This window comes from Urocampus carinirostris, chromosome 1 (genome assembly GCF_059441175.1).
Source record: "Urocampus carinirostris isolate Australia breed hairy pipefish chromosome 1, RoL_Ucar_1.0, whole genome shotgun sequence".
Lineage (NCBI taxonomy): Eukaryota > Metazoa > Chordata > Actinopteri > Syngnathiformes > Syngnathidae > Urocampus > Urocampus carinirostris.
The window spans coordinates 76,250,382-76,272,781 of NC_142349.1; the positions used below are offsets into that span (position 1 = coordinate 76,250,382).

A 22,400-nucleotide genomic window follows, 5' to 3' on the forward strand; every position below is an offset into this window, starting at 1 on the left:
GTCCCCTTCCATAAAAACTGTCTAAGGGGTGCTCACACACCTTCAAACCTCTTTGCTACGGACGACTGGCTACCGGATGTTCTTTTCTCTTCAAATATCCAATGACACTTGCTTCTTGCCTTCTTTTTAGCACTTTTCGGAAGCGGTTCATGACAGTGTCGTTAAAGTCATGATGACTCTGGTGGCTGCAGCTTCATCGGTGTGGTGAAATTCTGTAACTCGGCCCGTTTGCAACACACTTGTTTCATCTCGGACGTCCCTTAGCGTAGCGGAGGTGCAATTGCACCTGAGAAAATTAAAAGGAGTAAAAAAAATTGTGATGCGAAACATCCACCCCGGCGTTCGAACTCCGATTTTTGTTCGAACGCCGAAGCAAGAATCTCTCGAAATTTTTGTTCGGACTCCGATTTGTTAGAACTGAGAGTCGTTCGAAAACCCAGGTTCCACTGTATATGTCAAAATTGCAGTTTAATATCAGAACAAAGACAAGATGGTCACCAAAGCAATGATTTATTCTAAATATAAAGTAAATAAACGGTTTGGGTTTGCTGACACTAGTCTCTGAGGCCATGCACATTATTGACACATTGCAGAAAAAAAGAGCAAAGTTGAACAATCTATACAAATATGTTTCATATCAGGAATAAGGTTGCAGTGAAATGAAATGATCTGCATTTCTATAGCGCTTTTCAAGTCAATGACTTCCTAAAGCGCTTTACATTGTGCTTCACATTTTCCAATAGCGGCCTTGCAGCCATGTAAGGCGCTAACCTGCTTATTGGGGGTTCAGTGTCTTACCCAAGGACACTTCGACATGTAACACGGACAAGCCGGGATTCGAACTGGGATCCCTTAATCCTAAAACGATCGCTCTACCTCCTGAGCTACTGCCGCCCCAAAGTGAAGTTAAGACACTAAAGGATGAGATCACAAAAACCTGAAAACTTGAGAATAAGGGCTGATGGGAATGACTCAGTGAACTTCGATACTTTACTCAGATTTTAAATTTTAAGAAAAAAAAACACAAATAAAATCATGACATTTTTTTAGTCAAATCTAAACATATGAAGGTGTTGAATTACAGTGGATCGCATTGGATTAAAAGTCAATCTTCAGAGGATATCGAGTCACACATTCACAATAGAAATACGCTTACATGTGATACAAACAGGGTTGGTTAGGGTTACTTTAACTGGATTACTTTCAATGACTTTTGGATTACTCCAATCCAAATATGCTCATAAAAGACAAAAGAAACTAAATACGAATCAAATGATGACTCACAACACATGGTAAGCTTTCTCTCCTGGCTTTGATCTCTGGCAAAACGAACATCAAATGCCACAGAAACAAAATGAAAATTAATCCAAACATCATTTTTGCCGTTCCGTGTATTCTGTTACTCCCCAAGCCTGCACAAAATGGAGTCATTTTGTTTCATATTTAGTTTCTTTTGTCTTTTATGAGCATATTTGCTATTGGAGTCATCCAAAAGTAACAAAGTAATCCAGTTAAAGTAACCCTACCCAACCCTGGATACAAAATAATGAAAATCCCATAAAAGTCAAGCTTTGATTACAGATATAAAAGATATCCACTCTATAGCAAAAAGAAGGAATTCACAAAACTCAGATCACAGACATGAAACAATCGTAAGATCGTACCAAAGTAAAACATATCGGCATTCAAAAACACGAAACGAAATTAAGAAAAAACAATTCAACGGTCAGTCAATGTTACTTTTATAGAGCAAGTGCAGGGAAATAAATGGAATCGTTCAATTCCGAGGAAAAAATATGGAATCGGTGTCACGATTACTGATGCGAGGCACCTGAATCTGCTCCTTTGTGTTTTTACCAATGTAAACTATGAGCTTGTTTCAAGCAGAGTGATGACTGCTGTTCTCACCAGCACACTTGGGACTCTTCGCTTTAACCTGACAAGAAAATGTTTGACCGCAAACCGAACCAGAAAAAAGAATCCCATCAGCGTGGATTTTTGTGTGTCTTTTTAGGTTTCCTTTACGGTTGAATTTTTGACCACAAACTGAGCAGGCAAAAGGTTTTTCACCAGTGTGGGTTCTTGTGTGGCTTTCTAAACTTTCTTTTTGGTTAAATTTTTTATGACAAACTGAACAGGCAAAAGGTTTTTCTCCTGTATGGGTTCTCGTGTGGCTTTTCAAATGTCCTCTTTGGCCGAATTTTTTACCACAAACAGTGCAAGCAAAATGTTGTTCACCAGTGTGGGTTCCTACGTGGCTTTTCAAGTGTCCTTTCTGACTGAATCTTTGACCACAAACTGAGCACGGAAAAGGTTTTTCACCAGTGTGGGTTCTTGTGTGGATTTTTAAGTTAGATTTGTGGGTGAATTCGTGACCACAAACTGAACAGAAAAAAGGTTTCTCACCAGTGTGCGTCATAGCGTGGTTTTTCAAACTTACTTTGTGGCTGAATATTTGACCGCAAACTTTGCAGGCAAACGGCTTCTCTCCAGTGTGGGTTCTTGCGTGGGTTTTCAAACTTACTCTGTGGCTAAATTTCTGACCACAAACCAAGCAGGCAAAAGGTTTCTCACCGGTGTGGCTTCTTGCGTGGCTTTTCAAACTCGCTTTGATGTAGAATGTTTTACCGCAAACTGAGCAGGAAAAAGGTTTCTCGCCAGTGTGAGTTCTTGTGTGGATTTTCAAGGTACCTTTACGAGTAAATTTCTGACCACACACTGAGCAGATAAAGGGTTTTTCACCAGTGTGTACAATCATATGGCGTTTCAGAGCATCCTTGCGCCTAAAGGTTTTCCCACACTGCAAACATTTGTGATACGCGTTATCAGCTTCCGACTGTTTGTCGCCATCATTGTGTGCAGAGTCGGACGTGTCCTCATCTGTGGTCTCGGAGCTTCTGCTAGGAGACACCTTTTCCTTGTTCTCGTCATGTTGACCTTCGAAGGTTAAACGGACCCCAGTCACTCCAATCTCTCTCAAATCTTCCTCCTCTTTAAGGTCAAAATGCTCAAAATCGTTCTCCTCCTTTTTAACGAGATCAATCTCCAAAATTTCCTCCTCCTTTTTAACGTAAATTGTCTCTAAGAACTCATCTTCCTCCTTTTTAACGCGGTCGGGCTCCAAATCGTCTTTCTCCTTTTTGACGTCTTCAGGCTCCGAATCCTCTTTTTTGATGGCAGGCAACTTTGTCTCCTGTTGGCAAGGAAGATTCTCCTCTTCGCTGACGTCTGCAGGACACAAGACACGCATGAACGTGTCAAATCTCTATTCAACCAAAAGTTTTTTTTACAGCAGAAGCATTGGTGCCTTTCAACATTCCTTTAAAGAATAAATAAATATATAATGGATGGATCTTTCCTCCTTTTGCGAGGAGCGGCGCAGACACACGAAGCAGAGGAGGAGGGGCGCTACCGTAAAGCCTCTAAATAACACTGCGCGCAACTGAAAATGTCTCAATTTGGCCTAAAAATATGCACACAAAAAAAATCATTATTGATTTTCGGTGTGCTCGTCTGCCACGGCACGCGTGTCATAGACAAGTCATGTTTATTTGTTTGGCCCTTAATCACAAACTACAGACTACAGTGGAACCTCGCTAGTTCGCGGTTCCACTTTTGCGGGTTCAGAGCTTCGCGGGTCTAAAAAAATATACCTTACCTTCTCAATAAAAGCATTTATTGACTTGACGCCATAGAGCGCGAGCGTATGTCAACTGAGGACACGGTGTGGACACTCTTATTGTGAAGAGGAGGGGGAGGCCCTAACACAATGTTTAGTCATGGTGAGTTACCGCTTCGCTCACCGCCCTCCTTTAACTCCTCCCTCCTCACCCCCTTCTTATGTGACGCTCAGTTTATCACGGAGGAACTCTGCGACGCAAGTATATTCTCTTCTGTCACATTTCATCTCAAGTTTGACTTTATTATACCAAAAGCGAGAGGTTGTCTGTACTACCCAAACACGGCTAATTGTGTGTGGTTTCGTGTAATTGTTGTAAAAGCCGTTCGATGCCGCCAGCTAAAGTATGTTGTTATTGTCAAAAGGTAGCTCTTTCGCTTTCATTAAAATGAACACGGACCATTGTTGTTTCCCAAAACGCTTCACAAGCACTCATCAAATATCACATTTTCACTGTTTTTATTTTCAATATGTAACCGGTAGTGTTAACAAGCGAAATAAGCCGCGATGGCTGTATGTGGTTGAGAGCGGTTAATACAATCATACTGAATGCTTCGTAGTGGTTTCGCCGCAGTCCTATTCCGTGTAAATTGATGATATAAGACATGGCTACACTTGTGGGTCATGTTTTGGTACATTCAGTTCCAGTGTGAAGAGTTCTGGATGAGTCACCCAATAACAATAATGTATACCTGTATACGTTTTTTAAGCATTTTTCAGTTTTCGCGGGTGGTCTCAGTCCCCATTAACCGCGATAACCGAGGGATTACTGTATTAGGACACAATCCCCTCATATAGTCAACATAAAATATAGGTTATTCATAGGTTGCCGACCCCTGGTACATACATATTTTTGTATTTGCAAATTGTAACTTAATGGAACAGCAACATTATTCAGCAACTTCCAACCCAAGTAGGATTATTTTGTATCGAAAAGTCACAATTGTAAACAATCCTGAGACATTTGACAATACAGTGGAACCTGGGTTTTCGAACGCCTCTCAGTTCGAACAAATCGGAGTCCGACCAAAAATTTGGAGAAATTCTTGCTCCGCTGTTCGGTCAAAAAAATGGGAGCTCGAACGCCGGTAATGCATGAGTGCGTACGCAAGGGTGCGATGCTGAGCGGCGTACGGGTGTTTTAGCCCCTTATTATGCCTCCGAAGAAAGTCAGTGCAAGCAGCAAAGTTGCTACAGGTGAAAAAAGAAAAGTAGTGCGTACAACTATTGCATTTAAGAAAGAAATAATAGCAAAATATGAAGGTGTGCAAGTGTCTGATCTTGCTAGGGAATACAGCATGGCTAAATCTACAATCAGCAGATAGTACATTATTCCAACAAGTACTAAAGAATAAAGAGGCTGTGAAATCTAGTGATGTGGCTAAGGGAGTGAGTGCTATAAGCGAGCAACGGCCGCAAGTTTTGGAAGAGGTTGAAAAACTTTTGATGATTTTTCTCTCCCTACCGTCCACCTGCGCCTTCTGCTGACCACCACAAAAGTAAGAAATCCTATTCATAATTCTTTTCTTTATCCTTTTTTTTATTTTTACATTTTCATGTCAGCGTAATTTTTCGTACGGAAGATTACAATAACGCGAACGTACGATTAGCCTCGGTTAGCTTTACAGAAAACATTCAAGGTAAACATTCAGGAGGTTGAAACGGATTAAAACGATTTACATTATTTTTAATGGGAAAAATGATTTCGGTGATTGAACAAATCGGTTTTCGAACAGGGTTCTGGAACGAATTATGGTCGAGAACAGAGTTTCCACTGTACAGCAAAAGCGTGTCAAGTTGTCATAAAACCAATGTCAAAACAAAAATAAATAAGTTTTACACGCTGCACAAAAAACACTACAACAGATGTGAGCATCAGCTCCATTGCCTTTCTTCTTTTTCTACTTACTGATATTTCATAGGGTCAATATTTTTGGGTGAAAGCGCTTTTTAGGCCATAAATTGCCACTCGTAGTTATGTCTAGATAACATTCAGTGTACAAAAGACAGTATAATTCCCTCCCTAATCCCCACCCAGCAAAAGACATCATACACAGACACACACGATGCTTAGGTGAGATGGCACAACATTCATTTGGACAGGTAACTTAAAATTAGTTTTACCTGGTTATATCAGTATCAGAAATTATTTTCCCCCCATTTTATTAACACTCCACTTATTGAAACATAAATATTTTGTTTGTTTGTTTGTACATGATTCAATTGTTTGTTTGTTTGTTTATGATTCAAATTGAATCGTTTCTTGTACATGATTCGTTTGTTTGTTTGTACATGATTCAAATTGAATCGTTTCTCCGGCGCCGTCACGAATGGCAGCCACTCCAGCAGCTCCCGTGTTATTTTCGATTGTTCTCAGCTCAGGGATGCTGCTGGAAAAGTGAATTTCCCTTCGGGGATGAATAAAGTATCTATCTATCTATCTATCTATCTAGAATACAATTAATAAAATGTGATTCTTGCAGCGAAAGGGACGCGCCAACTTTCTAGCTATACAACTCAATTTTGATGATTAGTAGTTCTTCATACATAGCTGAGAGCTAACATAGCTAAGTCATCGTTAGTTAGTAGCAGGGTTGGGAAGGGTTACTTTAACTGGATTACTTTCAATGACTTTTGGATGACTCCAATACCAAATATGCTAAGAAAATACAAAATAAACTAAAGATGAATAAAATGACTCAATTTTGTGCAGGCTTGGGGAGTAACGGAACACATGGAACGGCAAAAATGATGTTGGCAAGCTGTTTGGATTGATTTTCATTTAGTTTCTGTCGCATTTTGTTTGTTTTGCCGGAGATCAAAGAGATCAAAGCCAAGAGAGAAAGCTTACCACGTGTTGAGAGTCATAACTTTATTTATATAGTTTTTTTGTCTCTTTTTTTGTCTTTTATTAGCATATTTGGTATTGGAGTCATCCAAAAGTCATTGAAAGTAATCCAGTTAAAGTAACCCTACCCAACGTTAGCTCAAACAATCGAAACATATCTACCTACTTGCCTGCCCACTTAAATAGCTAGCTCGCTTCCAAGAGAAACTACAACTTTGGTTTGCGAGCTGCTAGTTTACTCAATTCTGCTAGCTAGTAGCTAGTCGTAGATGGCTTTAGCTATAAGTTCCATCAACCAAATTGACTCAACCTCCTTGCAGCTGCATCAAGTATATAGAAAAGTAATAATATAGTTCTTAAATTGACTTCGGGAGTGGAAAATAAGACGGAACCTAAAGTGACAAACCTGCTCCTTCCATCACGACTTGTAGCTGCTTGCTAATGCTAACTTTAGTTAGCCGTCAATGTTCTCGCTCGTTGTCTTCCTCTTTGGAACGACCTTTCCCTCTCTCGCACATTTTAAACACCTTTAAAAATCACCATTAAATGTTTCACAGAGTTAAATTAACTATTTTATTGAGTTAAATGGAGCCTTTCGTCACGGCTGGAGCGGAACGACGCCTAACGAAAACAACATGGGAATGACCCGGAAAGACAAAGGGGGTGGGCGGAGCTCTAACCTAATAATTTCCGGTTCACAACAGAGCTTTTATTTTTGCAGTATTATTTTATGAAACGTCGTCTTATGACAGCATACTGTTTTACTGTTATGCCAATTGAATTGTTTGATTGATAATTGCCTCATTTATTTTTAGACCTTCTTTTATAATACAGCTTTAAAGGGCCATTGTGTAATATTTTGTGCCTCTTACTGGTTAAAAAAACTTCATTCAGTACAGAAAACCATTGATGAGAATACCAGGCAACAACACATCAACTATCAAACTGATTTTTGTAAAGATTTATAAGTCTAGAAAATTTGTATTTCTTTTACATAGCGGAATTTATACTTGGTAGGCGCTGCTGTTTGTCTGGCATCTTGCTGTTTAAAGATTGAATTTACAGTATTTGATCATGTTAGCTAAAACACAAACCGTTTCTCATATTTTCAAAAATCTTACAGTTTGGCCAATTATGCTAAAACATCTTAATGTGTAGGATGTTGTTTCAAAAGTACCAGGCGTTGTCCTTTCCTTATAGTGCTTGTATAACCTTTTTCAAAAGTTCATATAAGTCCATCAGGACATGATGTTCAGCGGCCATAAAAGAAATCATGGGCAACACTTCCATTTTCCGATCTGTGATTCTGAGAGTGGTCCTGGCGGTTGTAAGGTTTTAACATTTATTATACTGAAATCTGACTCCGAAGACACTTCCCGTGTCTTGTGTAATCCCTTACAGTTGGAGCATGTTCTAAAGTCAGGGAAATTATTGAGCCGAGCGCAGAATATAGTCCACATATTAACTTATTTAGCCGAATCAAAGAGTTGAAACTAAACAGGTCTTCGCCTGTGCCAATTTTACAATCGTGTGCAGGAAACGACGGGGGCTTCCAGGGTTGCCCTGTTATAATCCATGCTGATGAAATGTTCACGCTCCATGACCAAGCCTCTGGCTGATTGGTCCGCGGTCGTCGATGCAAATTTCCCAAAAGTCCTTTGAAGCTTGGGAGAAGGGTTATGGGTCATCGTTCTACCCCCCAGGCGAGGTGATAAGTCATTGTTATCTGCACAGACTGAAACCAAAGACACATTCCAAAGCCAAGGCGGTTGCACTCAAGGCTGAGGTCATACTTAGGACAAGTATTTTTGAGAATAAGTGGAATAAAACAGCGTATAAAATAGTATATAACTTCACGGTCTATTTGAGGATTCCGTGAAGGCGCATTTATCCTAACAAACTACAGTCGGCCTGACATAGCTAAGCCTTTTTATCCTAACTGGGCAAACGTGCAACCCGTTAAGCCAGATCCAGCTGCGCTTATTCAGTTAGCCTAAATTTCTTAATCCCAATTTCGCGCAATACCCCCCTAGAAAGAGGCCAGCTTGATTGAGTCAACTCCAAAAGTTACAGCATATTTACATGCTTCTACAAGAGACTCTTGAAGTTACTCAAGGGAAATTAGATATTGAACATACTGAGGAGATATCGTCGTAAATTATTGTTGGTAATCATTTCGCTTCATATATCTCTCAAAAAGATACAAGCTGCAACACTTGTGCATTTGAAGAAAAAAACGATTCTAACATAAAAACAAGTCTAAAAATACACAAAGTTTAGGGATATAATTGACGTCTAGAGTACACAAATGAGTTCATTTAGTGGTATCTGTTTTTTCCAATGTAAACTATGAGCTTATTTCAAGCAGAGTGATGACTGCTGTTCTCACCAGCACACTTGTGACTTTTAGCTTTAACTTGACCGCAAACTGAACCAGAAAAAAGAATCCCATCAGTGTGGGTTTTTGTGTGTCTTTTTATGCTTTGTTTACGGCTGAATTTCTGACCACAAACTGAGCAGGCAAAAGGTTTTTCACCAGTGTGGGTTCTTATATGGATTATTAAGTGTGATTTCCGACTGAATTTTTGACCACAAAATGAGCAGGCAAAAGGTTTTTCACCAGTGTGGGTTCTTTTGTGGCTTTCTAAATTTTCTTTTTGGTTAAATGTTTTATCACAAACTGAACAGGCAAAAGGTTTTTCTCCTGTATGGGTTCTTGTGTGGCTTTTCAAATGTTCTTTTTGGCTGAATTTTTTACCACAAATAGAGCAGGCAAAATGTTGTTCACCAGTGTGGGTTCTTAGGTGGCTTTTCAAATGTCCTTTCTGGATGAATTCTTTACCACAAACTGAGCACGGAAAAGGTTTTTCACCAGTGTGGGATCTTGTGTGGATTTTTAAGTTAGTTTTGTTGGTGAATTTGTGACCACAAACTGTACAGAAAAAAGGTTTCTCACCAGTGTGGGTCATAGCATGGCTGTTTAAACTTACTTTGTACCTGAATATTTGACCGCAAATTGAGCAGGTAAAAGGTTTTTCACCGGTGTGTAAAATCATATGGCGTTTCAGAGTATACTTGCGCCTAAACGTTTTCTCACACTGCGAACATTTGTGATATGCGTTATCAGCTTCGGACTGTTTGTCGCCATCATTGTGTGCAGAGTCGGACGTGTCCTCATCATCTATGGTCTCGGAGCTTTTGCTCGGAGACACCTTTTCCTTGTTCTCTTCATGTTGATCTTGGTCGGTAGAACGGACCCCAGTCACTCCAATCTCTCGCAAATCTTCCTCCTCTTTAAGGTCAAAATGCTCGATATCGTTCTCCTCCTTTTTAAAAAGATAAAACTCCAAAATGTCCTCTTCCTTTTTCACGTAAACTGTCTCTAAAAACTCATCTTCCTCCTTTCTAACGTGGTTAGGCTCCAAATCGTCTTTCTCCTTTTTGACGTCTTCACGCTCCGAATCCTCTTTTTTGATGGCAGGCAACTTTGTCTCTCGTTGCCAAGGAAGATTCTCCTCTTCGCTGACGTCTGCAGGACACAAGACACACATGAACGTGTCAAATCTCTATTCAACCCAAAAAATTGCAATAGTGCCATTCAGCATTCCTTGAAAAAATAAATCAATAAATAATTACCAAACAACACAGGAACATAGCCTTTTTTAATTTAATTTTTATTCCTAAAAGCCCTTTATTCCATGTTTATTGAAAGGCTGCTGTGCAATTTTCCATGTTCAAAAATCTCTTACTGCTAATGATTAAGTAAAACGGGGATTACAATTTGTTGATTTAAAATAAATTGGCTTGAAATATCCTGATTGAATAAGGAACAGCTTTCCCTTCCAGCAAAAGACATCATACACAGACACACACGATGCTTGGAATACAATTAATAAAATGAGATTATTGCAACAAAACGGACGCGTTAACTTTCTAAACTAGCTATCTATCTAGTTATATAACTCAATTTTGATTAGTAGTAGTTCGTCATACATAGCTAAGAGCTAACATAGCTAAGTCATCGGTAGTTAGTGGCTACGTTATCTCAAACAATCGAAACATATCTACCTACTTGTCTGCCCACTTGAATAGCTAGCTCGCTTACAAGAGAAACTACAAATTTGGTTAGCTAGTTTACGACATAAAGCTATAGAACTCAATTCTGCTAGCTAGTAGCTAGTCGAAGCTGGCTATAGATAGAAGTTACATCAACCAAATAGACTTCACCTACTGGCAGCCGCATCAAGAATATAGAAAAGTAATAATATATTTCTTAAATTGACTTCAGGAGTGGAAAATGAGAAGAAACCGGAAGTGACCAACCTGTTCCATTCAATTCGACGTGTAGCCGCTTGCTAATGCTAACTTGAGTTAGCCGTCGATCTTCTCGCTCGTTCTCTACTTGAAGCTCCTCTTTGGAACGTCCTTTCGCTCTAGAATACATTTTGGTCGCGTTTAAGGATCACCATTAACTATTTAACGGAGTTAAATGGAGCCTTTCCACACGGCTGGAGCGGGACGACGCCTGACCAAAACAACCTGGGAATGACCCGGAAAGACAAAGAGGAGGGCGGAGCTCTAACTTAATAATATCCGGTTCACAACAGAGCTTTTATTTTTTATTTTATTTTTTGCAGTATTATTTTATGAAACGTCGTCTTATGACAGCATACTGATTTACTGTTATGCCAATTAAAATGTTTGATTGGTAATTGCCTCATGTATTTTTCGACATTCTTTTATAATACAGCTTTAAAGGGTCGTTGTGTAATATTTAGTGCCTCCTACTGGTTAAAAAAAACTTCATTAAGTACAAAAAAATATTGATTAGAATAACAGGCAAAAACACATCAACTATCAAACAAATCTTTATAAATACTCATAATAGAACTAGAACTTACCGTGATAACGAAAATGTAGGTTTTAGCACCCGCAATGGCATCAGCTCTAATAGAAGTATTACCAGCGGCAACTGCGTCCTTCCCTTCATATATCGGGCCTGTTGACTCACTTACAAATGACAGCTTTCGTTAATATCCTTGACTCCGTGGTGCCCCGACAGCATAAGTTTCGACCAAAGAAGCATGCGTCTTTGTTGACTGAAGAAATCAGGTCACTCAAACAAGGTTGCAGGAAACCTGAACGAAAATGGCGCACTACAAACCCTGAGGTTTTACGACTGGCCTGGTGTGACAGCTTGCTGAAAAGTAAAGAAGCTCTTGCCTCAGCTAAAGCATAGTTTTGGATCATTCCTGTACATAAAAATTATCGGATAATTTTGTTCGACACAAAAGCGACTCTTACTAGACAGCAACTTCCGGTTGTATCCAGCAACTCTGTTTGTCCCCTTGTCAATGCTGCTGCTGCTGAAACTGTGGACCTTAACATATTATTTCTTCATCTGGAATGCATCGGTATCTCAAACACCGCACTCTTGTGGTTTAGGTCCTACCTTTCAGACAGGACGCAATGTGTTAACTATAGCTATATGACTTCTAAACATTCTGATGTCCCATGTGGCGTTCCGCGGGGATCTGTACTTGGCCCCCTTCTTTTTAGTATTTATATGCTTCTGCTTGCTGATATTATCCGCAAATACAATATTAGTTTCCATTGCTATGCAGATGACAATCAACCGTACCTGCCACTAGAGACAACCGCTTCGTTAAATTGTAGAAATCTGGAGGCTTGCCATACTGAGACTCAAAGATGGATGGATGCCACTTAATTTTTTTGCCCCTTAACGAGATGTTGATTTTTGGTCCAGCTCATTGTCGTGAAATGTTCTCTAACACTGCTTTGATCCTCCAAAAACAGAATATCACCTGTAGTGACTCAGTCAAAAATCTAGGTATTATATTTGATCCTAATCTAAAAATATGACACGAATAGCTTTCTTCCACCTCTGTAAAATTGCGAAATTTAGCCCGATGCTGTAGCAATAAGATGCTGGGATTATAATTCACGCGTTTATTACTTATCGGCTTGCTTACTGTAATGTATTGCTTTCTGGTCTCCCGTTGTCTAGCATCAAAAGTTTGCAGCTGGTTCCAAATGCAGCAGCAAGACTGTTGACTAAGACAAGAAAGTTTTGCCATATCATTCCTTTATTTGCTAACTTGCAATGGCTACCAGTCCACTTAAGATGTGACTTTAAGGTTCTCTTATTAACATACAAATGTTTGCATGGACTTTCCCTCTTTGTGATTTGATTTCACCTATGTTCCTACGCGGAGCTTACTCCTGGAAAATGCTGGTCTACTTGTGCCTCCAAGAGCCAAGAAGAAATGAGTAGGCTCAAAAGCGTTCTCCATCCGGGCCCGGCGCTGTGGAACTCTCTGCCTCTAGGGATAAGATCTGCAACGTCAATGGATGTTTTTGAATCTAGACTTGAGAAATACTTCTACTCAATAGCTTAAAATTGGTGGCCGTTTCATACTTTTCTTTTCCTGTCCTTTCCAGATGCCTGGCTGGTGGTGAAATGAGGTAGGACGTATCGAGATGAGTCAGTGGACCTGCACCTGGACCAGCAGAGATGGGAAATTGCGTCCTTGCTGTCATGGACTATTTGGACAATTCTACAGGCACTTTCTGGACAAATATTTACATCTTACCCGTTTTTCTTATTGATGTTCACCATGTTTTGTGTATTGTTACCCAATGCAAAATCTATTGCATCCTGATCCCTCTGGAAGGGGGATTACCACTTGTTTTTTTATTTCCCTCATGTCGAGGTTGAGTTTTTCCTAGCCTGCATGTTGGTTTAAGATCAGGGAATGATGCTATGGTGGCCTGTGTAGTCCTTTGAGACATTTTTGTGATTAAGGGCGTCACAAATAAATGGGACGTGACTTAAAGGGATACCCAAATTCCGAAACGAGCAAAATCTGAGGGAAAAATTTAAATAAAAACATAAATAATTATATATATACATATATATATATATATATATGTGTGTGTGTGTATATGTATATATATGCATACTATGTAACTGGAAGCAAAACAAGGGGCGAAAAACATAAAAGAAAGTCACAATCACATACCTAAAAGGAGACGAAGGCAAAAAAGGAACACACGCTGTACAAGACGGCAGGTGGACTTACTAGACACAGCTTGAGATGATCAAAGCAAGCGCCTCGAACAAAACAGTCATAAGTTCCCCAGCGACACAGTAAGCAAAGATCCAATTACTCCAAGCAAAAGAGCCCTATGCATTTGCTGACTGTTTTCAGCGGGGTGTGCCATTGTTTTGCTTCTCGTCATTTGGTGACGTCACAGCTCCAGGGTATATGAGATCAAACACTCAGCTTTGAAAAGTAATCCTGGGGATACATGGCAGGTAGAATATGATTGTGGGGAGGAACACTACACCTCTGTGCCTAATTGGAAAAAAAAAGGATATTTTGTAATCCCTTTAAGTAGGACGCAGCCACCATTCAATCAGCCCAAATGAAAGATATTTAAACAAAATTAGACAAAGTTTCGGAATTTGTGGAAAGAAATCCCCCGGAAAAGTAAGGGCTATCGCTACGTCTGCCTCGAGCATTTCCGTTGGATTGTCAAAAGCCAGCAAACGCAGATGTCATTGGGGCAGTTTTTCAAGAAACACGAGGCATAAAAGTAAATACATTTTTTTATTACTTCCGTTTTTCCTTGTGTTTTTACACATGTGCCTCTCGTTTTGTGTTTGTTGTGCGGTAACCTTATTTTAACATGTATTTCTATGATGTTCTGAAGCTTTTATGTGATTTGATAAAAAATATACTTTTGCAGGGTTTTGAACAGATTAGTGCATTAACATTTAAATTGCGTCTCTTCTTATGAAGTTTTCAGAAAACAAAGCTACTTTCAGAATGTTAGTAAACGCGGCTCTTTCCTTGCCAGATCCAAAAAGACCACAGGACATGTCTTATTTTTAACCAGCACGTTAGGATTAATTATTCCACAATAATAAGCAGAGTTTAATATAAGAACGTTTCATTTCAGGAATACAGTTACAGTCTAACGAAAAAACAAAAGCAGATGAGATCACTGAAACCTAAAACTTCAGAAGGAGGACTGATGGGAACAACTCAGGTTGGTCTTGTGATCGCTTAACAACTTAAAAACTATTAGATAGATAGATGGATATATAGATACTTTATTCATCCCCGTAGGGAAATTCACACTTCCAGCAGTATCTTTTTCTTGTTTTTTAACAGATAAACAGAAAAACAGGATGGCCCCGGGGTGCTGTGTTGTAGTTTAGCAACAGCGGAGTGAATGGTCACAGGCTAGGCCAAAAGTTCGACGTCCCTGCAGCAGATGGAAATTTTTGTGCCCAGGGTTACACCGCCTCGTGTTCACATAGATAGCGAGTCCGCCTCCTCTCTGCTTCCTGCAGGCTTTTGTGTCTCTGTCTAACAGCGCTGAAGCTGGGTAGCTCCGGGTAGCTCCAGGTTAGCGTCCGGGATGCTAGACGTGAGCTACGTTTCTGTAAAACACAGCAAACTGCACCCCCTGTACGCTTTGATGTTTTTCACCAGCACAGCCAGTTCGTCGGTCTTATTTGGTAGAGAGTTGACATTTCCTATGATTACAGACGGTACCAAAGACTTATAACGCCGCTAGCCGCTTAGCTTTAGCTCTGGCTCTCCATCTACGATAGGCCCCCCTTATCACGCCGGCACCAGAATTCTTCAGGGCAAGGAGTTCATTCCTCGAATAAACGCATTTTTGTGCGTTAAAACCCAGAACCATAGGATAGAAAGTAGTAAAAAGTGTAGTTTTCCAACGGGCCGAAAAACACAGAAGATAGAAGCAGACAATTAAAACAATAAATCACAAAAAGAGCGAAATAACAAGGAGCTGCTGAAAAGGCTGCCGCTCGCGACGGCGCCTTTGATGTAATAAACTATAAACTCATATCAAGCAGTGTTGATTGCTACTCTCACCAGCACATTTATGATCCTGAGCCTTGACTTTACTAGTGAACCTTTGACCGCAAACAGAGCAAGAAAAGGGTTTCTTATCAGTGTGGATTCGTGTGTGTTTTTTTAAGTTTCCTTTATGACTGAATTGTTTATTGCAAAATGGGCAAGCAAACGGTTTTTCATTAGTGTGGGTACTAATGTGGATTTTTAAGCTTCCCCTATAACTGAATTTTTGACTGCAAACTGAGCAGGAAAAGGGTTTTTCACCAGTGTGGATTCTTGTGTGGATTTTCAAACTCCGTTTATCACTTAATTTCAGACCACAAACTGAACAGGCTAAAGGTTTTTCACCAGTGTGGGTTCTTGCGTGACTTTTCAAATTTCCTTTGTGGTTGAATTTCTGACCACAAACTGAGCAGGCAAAAGGTGTTTCGCCAGTGTGGGTTCTCATATGTCTTTTCAAAGTTCCTCTGTGGCTAAAGTTCTGACAACAAACGGAGCAGGCAAAAGGTTTTTCACCAGTGTGAGTTCTTGTGTGGTTTCTTAAATCGGATTTCTGTATGAATTTCAGAGCACAAACTGAGCAGGCGAAGGGTCTTTCACCAGTGTGGACAAAGAGATGGCGTTTCAAACTACGCTTGTGTCGAAATGTTTTTCCACACTGGGAACATTCGCCTTCCCACCGTTTGTCACCATCGTTGTGTGCAGAGTCGGACGTGTCGTCATCAGCTGTGATCCCAGAGCTTCTGCTTGGAGACACTTTCTCCTTGTTCCCTTCATGTTGCTCTTTGGAGGTGAAAAGGGCTCCAGTCACTCCAATCTCTCCCAAATCTTCCTCCTCTTTAACCTTGACAATCTCCAAATCGATATCCTCCTTTTTGACGTCAACTGCCTCTAGATACTCATCTTCTTCCTTTTTGATGTAAACAGGCCCCAAATCCTCTTTTTTGATGCAGGGTAACTCTTTTTGCCAGGGAATAAGATTATCTTGACTGACATCTGCAGGACAGAACACACACAGTTTTTTTTTTTATCTTTATTCACACACACAAAAATATCATCACAGCAAAGCACTGGTACAAAAAACGATTGAGCTTTTTTTTGCCAAACAAATAATTCAATAAATATATATTCTTGATCACCCCCCCTCTAAAAGCCATCGTGAGCTCGGCAGCAGTGAACGGGTTTTCTTTTAAATGAGTTTTGCTGGCACACTTCATTTGGAGAATTGTTTCAAGAGCAAGATGTCGTGACGCTTTTGAAGAGGTACAAAGGACTGGAGAGCAATTCTTCTCGGGAAGACTAACAGGCTGCTTTGCTATTTGACATCTACCAAAATCTCTTATTAATCATGATTACGTTACAGTTTCTTGAAATCGTTGATTTCAAATCAATTGTCTTGAAAAATTCTGATCTTAAATGGAACAGCAATCCTTCTTAGCTTGTCATTACAATATTGAGAAAATGTCTTCTTTTTGTTTCTTGCTCTCATTTCTCTCCAAATGAAGACCGTATATGGAACAATCGGGACCTATTATTTCAACATGAATCAATTTTTATTTCACAATATTTAATTGGTTTCCCAGCGACTTCATATTTTCTCCTATAGAAAGAGTCTAGATTGACAATGGCTTCAAACTAGTTTGCGCTTGGACTATATGTCACGTACAAGAACAGGAAACAGAACTCAATCACGTAACGTTACTTAGTTTATTGGGGAGAAGAGAAATGAGCGCACACTCGATCTGGGGATCGTTGGTCGCGGAAGTAGATTGCTCGGTACGAGGAAGTGGTCAAAATCAAACATATCGGGGCGAGAATAAAACAGGAGCAAAACACAGGCAAAATACGGGGATTCACAGGGCTTGACGTAACACAACAGAGTTTAGCAGAAGATGCTCCGACAAAAGGGGACAGACAGGACAGTGTTTAAATACTGACAGGGAGCCAATCTGTCAACGCTTTTCAGCTGGTGTCCATGGGCGGGGCCAATTGGGCGCCGTGGCAACCATGACAGAATCTGGCGCCACACGCGGGGACCAATTGGGCGCCATGGCAACCGTGATATTATATGACTCCAAACATATCAAATAAATCTTATTATCATTATAGCTTAATTCTACATTCACAAGTGCAAAGTATAAAAATATCTTATTGCTTTATAATGTGAAGTAAAATAATACATTTTGTCAATAAAGCTTTCCCACAAGCAGAAAGCCATTCAAACTCAAAATATTTGGATACAGTTTATTTTTTTTGCGTAACTTATCTGTTCCCAGACTATAGAAGCTGCGCTTGTTAATGTGCATGTGAAGAGGCCACCTTGATTAAGTCAACCCAAACATATGTATATATAAAAGTCAAGTCATGTTTTTTGTTTGTTTGGCCCTTAATCACAAAGAGAATCAAAGGGCTGCACAGATCAAATACTATTGCAAACCACAGACTATTATGACACCATCCCCTGATCTGAACCCACACGAGGGCAAGGAAAAACTCAAAAAACCTCAAGTCAGTCAAGTCGTGTTTATTTGTGACGCCCTAAATCACTAGGAGTCTCAAAGGGCTGCACAGAACACAAATTATTGCAAACCACAGACTATTATGACACCATCCCCTCATCTAAAACCTACGGCAACGGCAAGGAAAAGCTAAAAAACCTCAAGTCAAGTCATGTTTACTTGTTTGGCCCTTAATGACAGAGAGTCTCAGAGGGCTGCACAGACCACAGATTATTGCAAACTACAGACTATCATTCCACCATCCCCTGATATGCAACCTACATGAGGGCAAGGAAATACTTAAAAACCTCAACATGAGGAAAATGAAGAGACCTTGAGAAGGGGCCGCACATGCCTTAATTTTAAAATCTTTTAAAAGACGTGCATAGGACCAAAACCTGCGTCATCAACTTCTTAGCAACCAAATAATGCTTGTCTCTTGCTAAAGATTATCTTAACTCAGATTGATTCTACTGCAAATAGTCCAAAATTCAGAATTTAGTTAACAGGATAAAAAACAGTTGAAAAGTTAAAATGTTAAAAAGAATGGAAGGGTTCAGCAGAAACACATCTTTATTTTTATTAGTGAAATGTGAAAAAAATAAACAATGACTATTAGTCTAATTTCATCCACGCTGTATGAGCTAAACACAGACAAATCCTAGACGTCTTTTTTTGGGACTCGAATCAACCATATTTACCCCAAAATCCAACTTCGAAAAGACATTTGGTGGAAGGACTTGAATGAATGAAAACTTTATTCGAGCATCAAAATAAAAACAGAACAAAAACAATAACTCAACAACAAAATAATGTTAAAAAATATGTAGTTGGACATAGTTTGATCTTGTCTTGTAAATTGTTCCAAAGTTTGACTCCGCACATAGACACACACATACTTTTCCTGGTGGTTCTCATCTTTGGGATTATGAATTTACTATAGCTCCTTAAGTTATGAAATGAAATGATCTGCATTTCTATAGTGATTTTCAATTTAATGACTTCCCAAAGCGCTTTACAGTGTGCTTCACATTTCCCAATAGCGGCCCTGCAGCCATGTAAGGCGCTAACCTGCTTATTGGGGGTATTAGGAGTTCAGTGTCTTACCCAGGGACACTTCGACTTGTAACACGGAGGAGCCGGGAGTCGAACTGCGATCTCTTGATCCCAAGACGAGCGCTCTACCTCCTGAGCCACTGCCGCTATAATTTCCCTCTTTCCAAATGAATCATTTATGGATGTTTTCTGGAACTATGTTTTTGTTGACCTTAAATAGCAGTTGTGCAGTGAAAAATTTTACTAAATAAATTAATTGTATTCAGTATTCAACAATCGTATGTGGTGAAGGAATGAATAATTTTACATTTAACAATATTTTAAAAAAATATTTACACGTGTACGCAAGAGATGCTTGCAAAGTACTTCAGAAGAAAAGTCAATAAAGGAACATATTGACAACATCCATCCATTATCTGCACCGCTTATCCTCAGTAGGGTCGCGGGGGTGCTGGAGCCCATCCCAGCCGTCTTCGGGCAGTGGGCAGGGGACACCCTGAAGTCGCAGGGCACACAGGGACAGACAATTCGCTCGTTCCTTCACATCTAGGAACAATTTGGACCGACCAATTAACCTGACATGCATGTTTTGTGGGAGGAAACCCACGCAAGCATGGGGAGAACATGCAAACTCCGCACAGGAAGGCTGGTAGCTGGATTTGAACCCATGACATCAGAACTGTGCGGCGGACGCACTTACCACTTAACTGCCCATACTTTATCTATTTTTGCTTAAAATATCGATCAATGTTTTTCAATATATAACGTTTTCTTCACCACTAGGAGGCACTGTCCTTTTAAGGGCAACCCTACCAGATTATCGATTCATTTATTACTCATATTTTCTTCATTTATAGATCTTAGGTAATTAAATATATATATACGCCATATTTTCCGCACTATAAGGCGCACCCAAAAGTCTTAATTTTTTTCAAAAGCTGACCGTGCGCCTTATAATACAGTGCGCCTTATATATGGCTCAATGGTGTGTCGCAAAGTCTTGCAACTAATGCAACAGCCGCCGACTAGATTTTCCCCCGAACGGCAAGTCGTCCGCGGTGTATGATGGGATTTATATACCGGCGTTTCATTGGCTAACCAATGTGTCAATCATCATTTGAATCGATCACTATTGGCTAAAGTTATTCTCAGAGGTAAAGGGGGCGGATCCTTTTTTATCATTTACAGGCTCGGGTAGGCTAAAGGGGCAAAACAAACTCTGCAATTGGCCGAAAAAGATGTGTCAATCATCAGTTGAATCGATCACTATTGGCTAAAAGTTATTCGGAGGTAAAGGGGGCGGATCCTTTTTATCATTTACGGGCTTGCATAGGCTAATGTTGACAAAACAAAGCCTGCAATCGGCCGAAAAAGATGAATGTGAATAGCAATTTTGGTTGGTTGTCTACAGCATAGAGAAAGCATGTTTTACTGTTCTGTATTTGTAAATATTTTATTCTCCTGGATTTACTACACTCACGGATATAAGAGGACCATGGTCGCACATTATTATTGAACACAACAACTTCGGTGAGCTACTCCGGCTAGATATTTTCCCAGTATCTTGTTTCAGAGTGATATCGATGTTTCTGTGATGGGTCTTTTTTTTTTTTAAAATAAACTCAATTCCAAGTGTTTATTGTCATATTCACAGTAAAGTTGCAAGCGAAAAAGAAAATAGAAACTAAGGAATGGTTGGCATTTCTTGAATCCCAAGACTTTAACCTTCCGAATGATATTTGGAACGATGCATTTGAGTGACATCGTACGGACACCGCATCCGCACGTGTCTACAACACGTATTTGCTTCTTTGCAAGCTTTGGGAATGTTAAGGGGGTAAGAAGTTGGACTGAACCATCTGACTGTTTTGTCCACGTTCCCATTGTAGCGCCTTATAATCCGGTGCGTCTTATGTATGTCAAATATAGGACCAAAAACTATTTTTTGGGGGTGCGCCCTATAACCCGGTGCGCCCTATAGTGCAGAAAATACGGTGTATATATATATATATATATATATATATATATATATATATACTTGACGGGCAGCACGGCGGAGCAGTGGTTAGCGCGCGTGCAGCACAGTTCTGAGGTCATGCGATCAAACCTCCAGTGCGGAGTTTGCATGTTCTCCCTGTGCTTGTGTGGGTTTCCTCCGGGCACTCCGGTTTCCACTCACATTCCAAAAACATGCATGTCAGGTTGATTGGCCGGTCCAAATTGTCCCTAGGTGGGAATGAGCGAGGGAGTTGTCTGTCTCTGTGTGTCCTGCGACTGGCCCCGCCCACTGCCTGAAGATAGCTGAGATGGGCTCCAGCACCCCCGCGACCCTAGAGAGGATAAGCGGTGCAGATAATGGATGGATATATTCTTGACAGTGGAATGTTTTTACCAGAACCTTTTTTGTGGAAGACCTGATTTCGTCCCTACCTCACAGAGACCCTAGGTTCGGCGCCCCTCCCAAAAATAGAATTTAAAATCCCTATACAGTACAGCAAATGAATATCGACTAGAAAATAACTGGTTCTGAATATGTTTACTGGTTCTGATTCGCACTGATCGCTGCTTGGCTCTGTGGCAAGGACCTTGACTCAGCCTCTTGGCTGGGAGCAAGTGTCTCGGCCCCTTGGCTTTGTAGCATATTATGATTTGACCGATAACGGATAATGGATAATTGATAAAGAATATAGAACAATAAACCTTACAAAATCCCCCCCCCCGATACTAATAAATGGTATCTGTCCTGAAAACCCCATGTACTATATACGCATGTGCTATATGCGTTTTGTTCAATGAAGCATTAAAAAAAAAATCAAATGGACTCCACCTCCTGGCAGCCATATCAAGAATATAAAATAGAAAAGTAATAAGATGTATAAGTAAATTGACTTTGTCAGTGTTAAATAAGAAAAACTAAAGTGACCAACCTGCTCCTTCCATCACGACTTGTAGCTGCTTGCTAATGCTAACTTGAGTTAGCCGTCGATGGTCTCCTTCGGTCTCTTCTTGAAGCTCCTCTTTGGAACGTTCTTTCCCTCTCTCGCACATTTTAAGCACCTTTAACTGTCACCATTAAATTTTTCACAGGGTTAAATTAACTCTTTTATAGAGTTAAATGAAGCCTTTCCACACGGCTGGAGAGGAACGTCGCCTGGCCGAGAACAAACTGGGAATGACCCGGAAGGACAAAGAAGGGAGGCGGAAATCCACATAACAATTTCCGGTTCACAGCAAAGCTTTTATTTTTATATTTGCAGTATTATTTTATGAAACGTCGTTTTATGAGAGCACACTGACTTTTCCTGGATTTTTTTCTGCATAGAATTGAGAAATTGCCGCAAAACTGCAAACGTGAGGGAACTGCGCCATCTTGTGGAGTTTCTGCATAGTTTAGCTGTGAAAGA

General features: G+C 40.1%; 1 protein-coding gene across 1 annotated transcript; it reads right to left on the minus strand.

Annotated features, from left to right (window-relative positions):
* Positions 1–491: 491 nt before the first annotated feature.
* LOC148377011 (uncharacterized) lies at positions 492–22,160 on the minus strand. The gene is made up of 5 exons (XM_088327886.1): positions 21,924–22,160; positions 15,452–16,438; positions 12,758–12,884; positions 10,851–10,960; positions 492–3,228 (listed from the first exon to the last, which is right to left on the minus strand). The coding sequence occupies exons 1-5, from the start codon at positions 22,042–22,044 to the stop codon at positions 1,880–1,882; spliced, it is 2,694 nt and encodes an 897-aa protein (XP_088184012.1). The 5' UTR covers positions 22,045–22,160; the 3' UTR covers positions 492–1,879.
* Between the last annotated feature and the right edge of the window lie 240 nt (positions 22,161–22,400).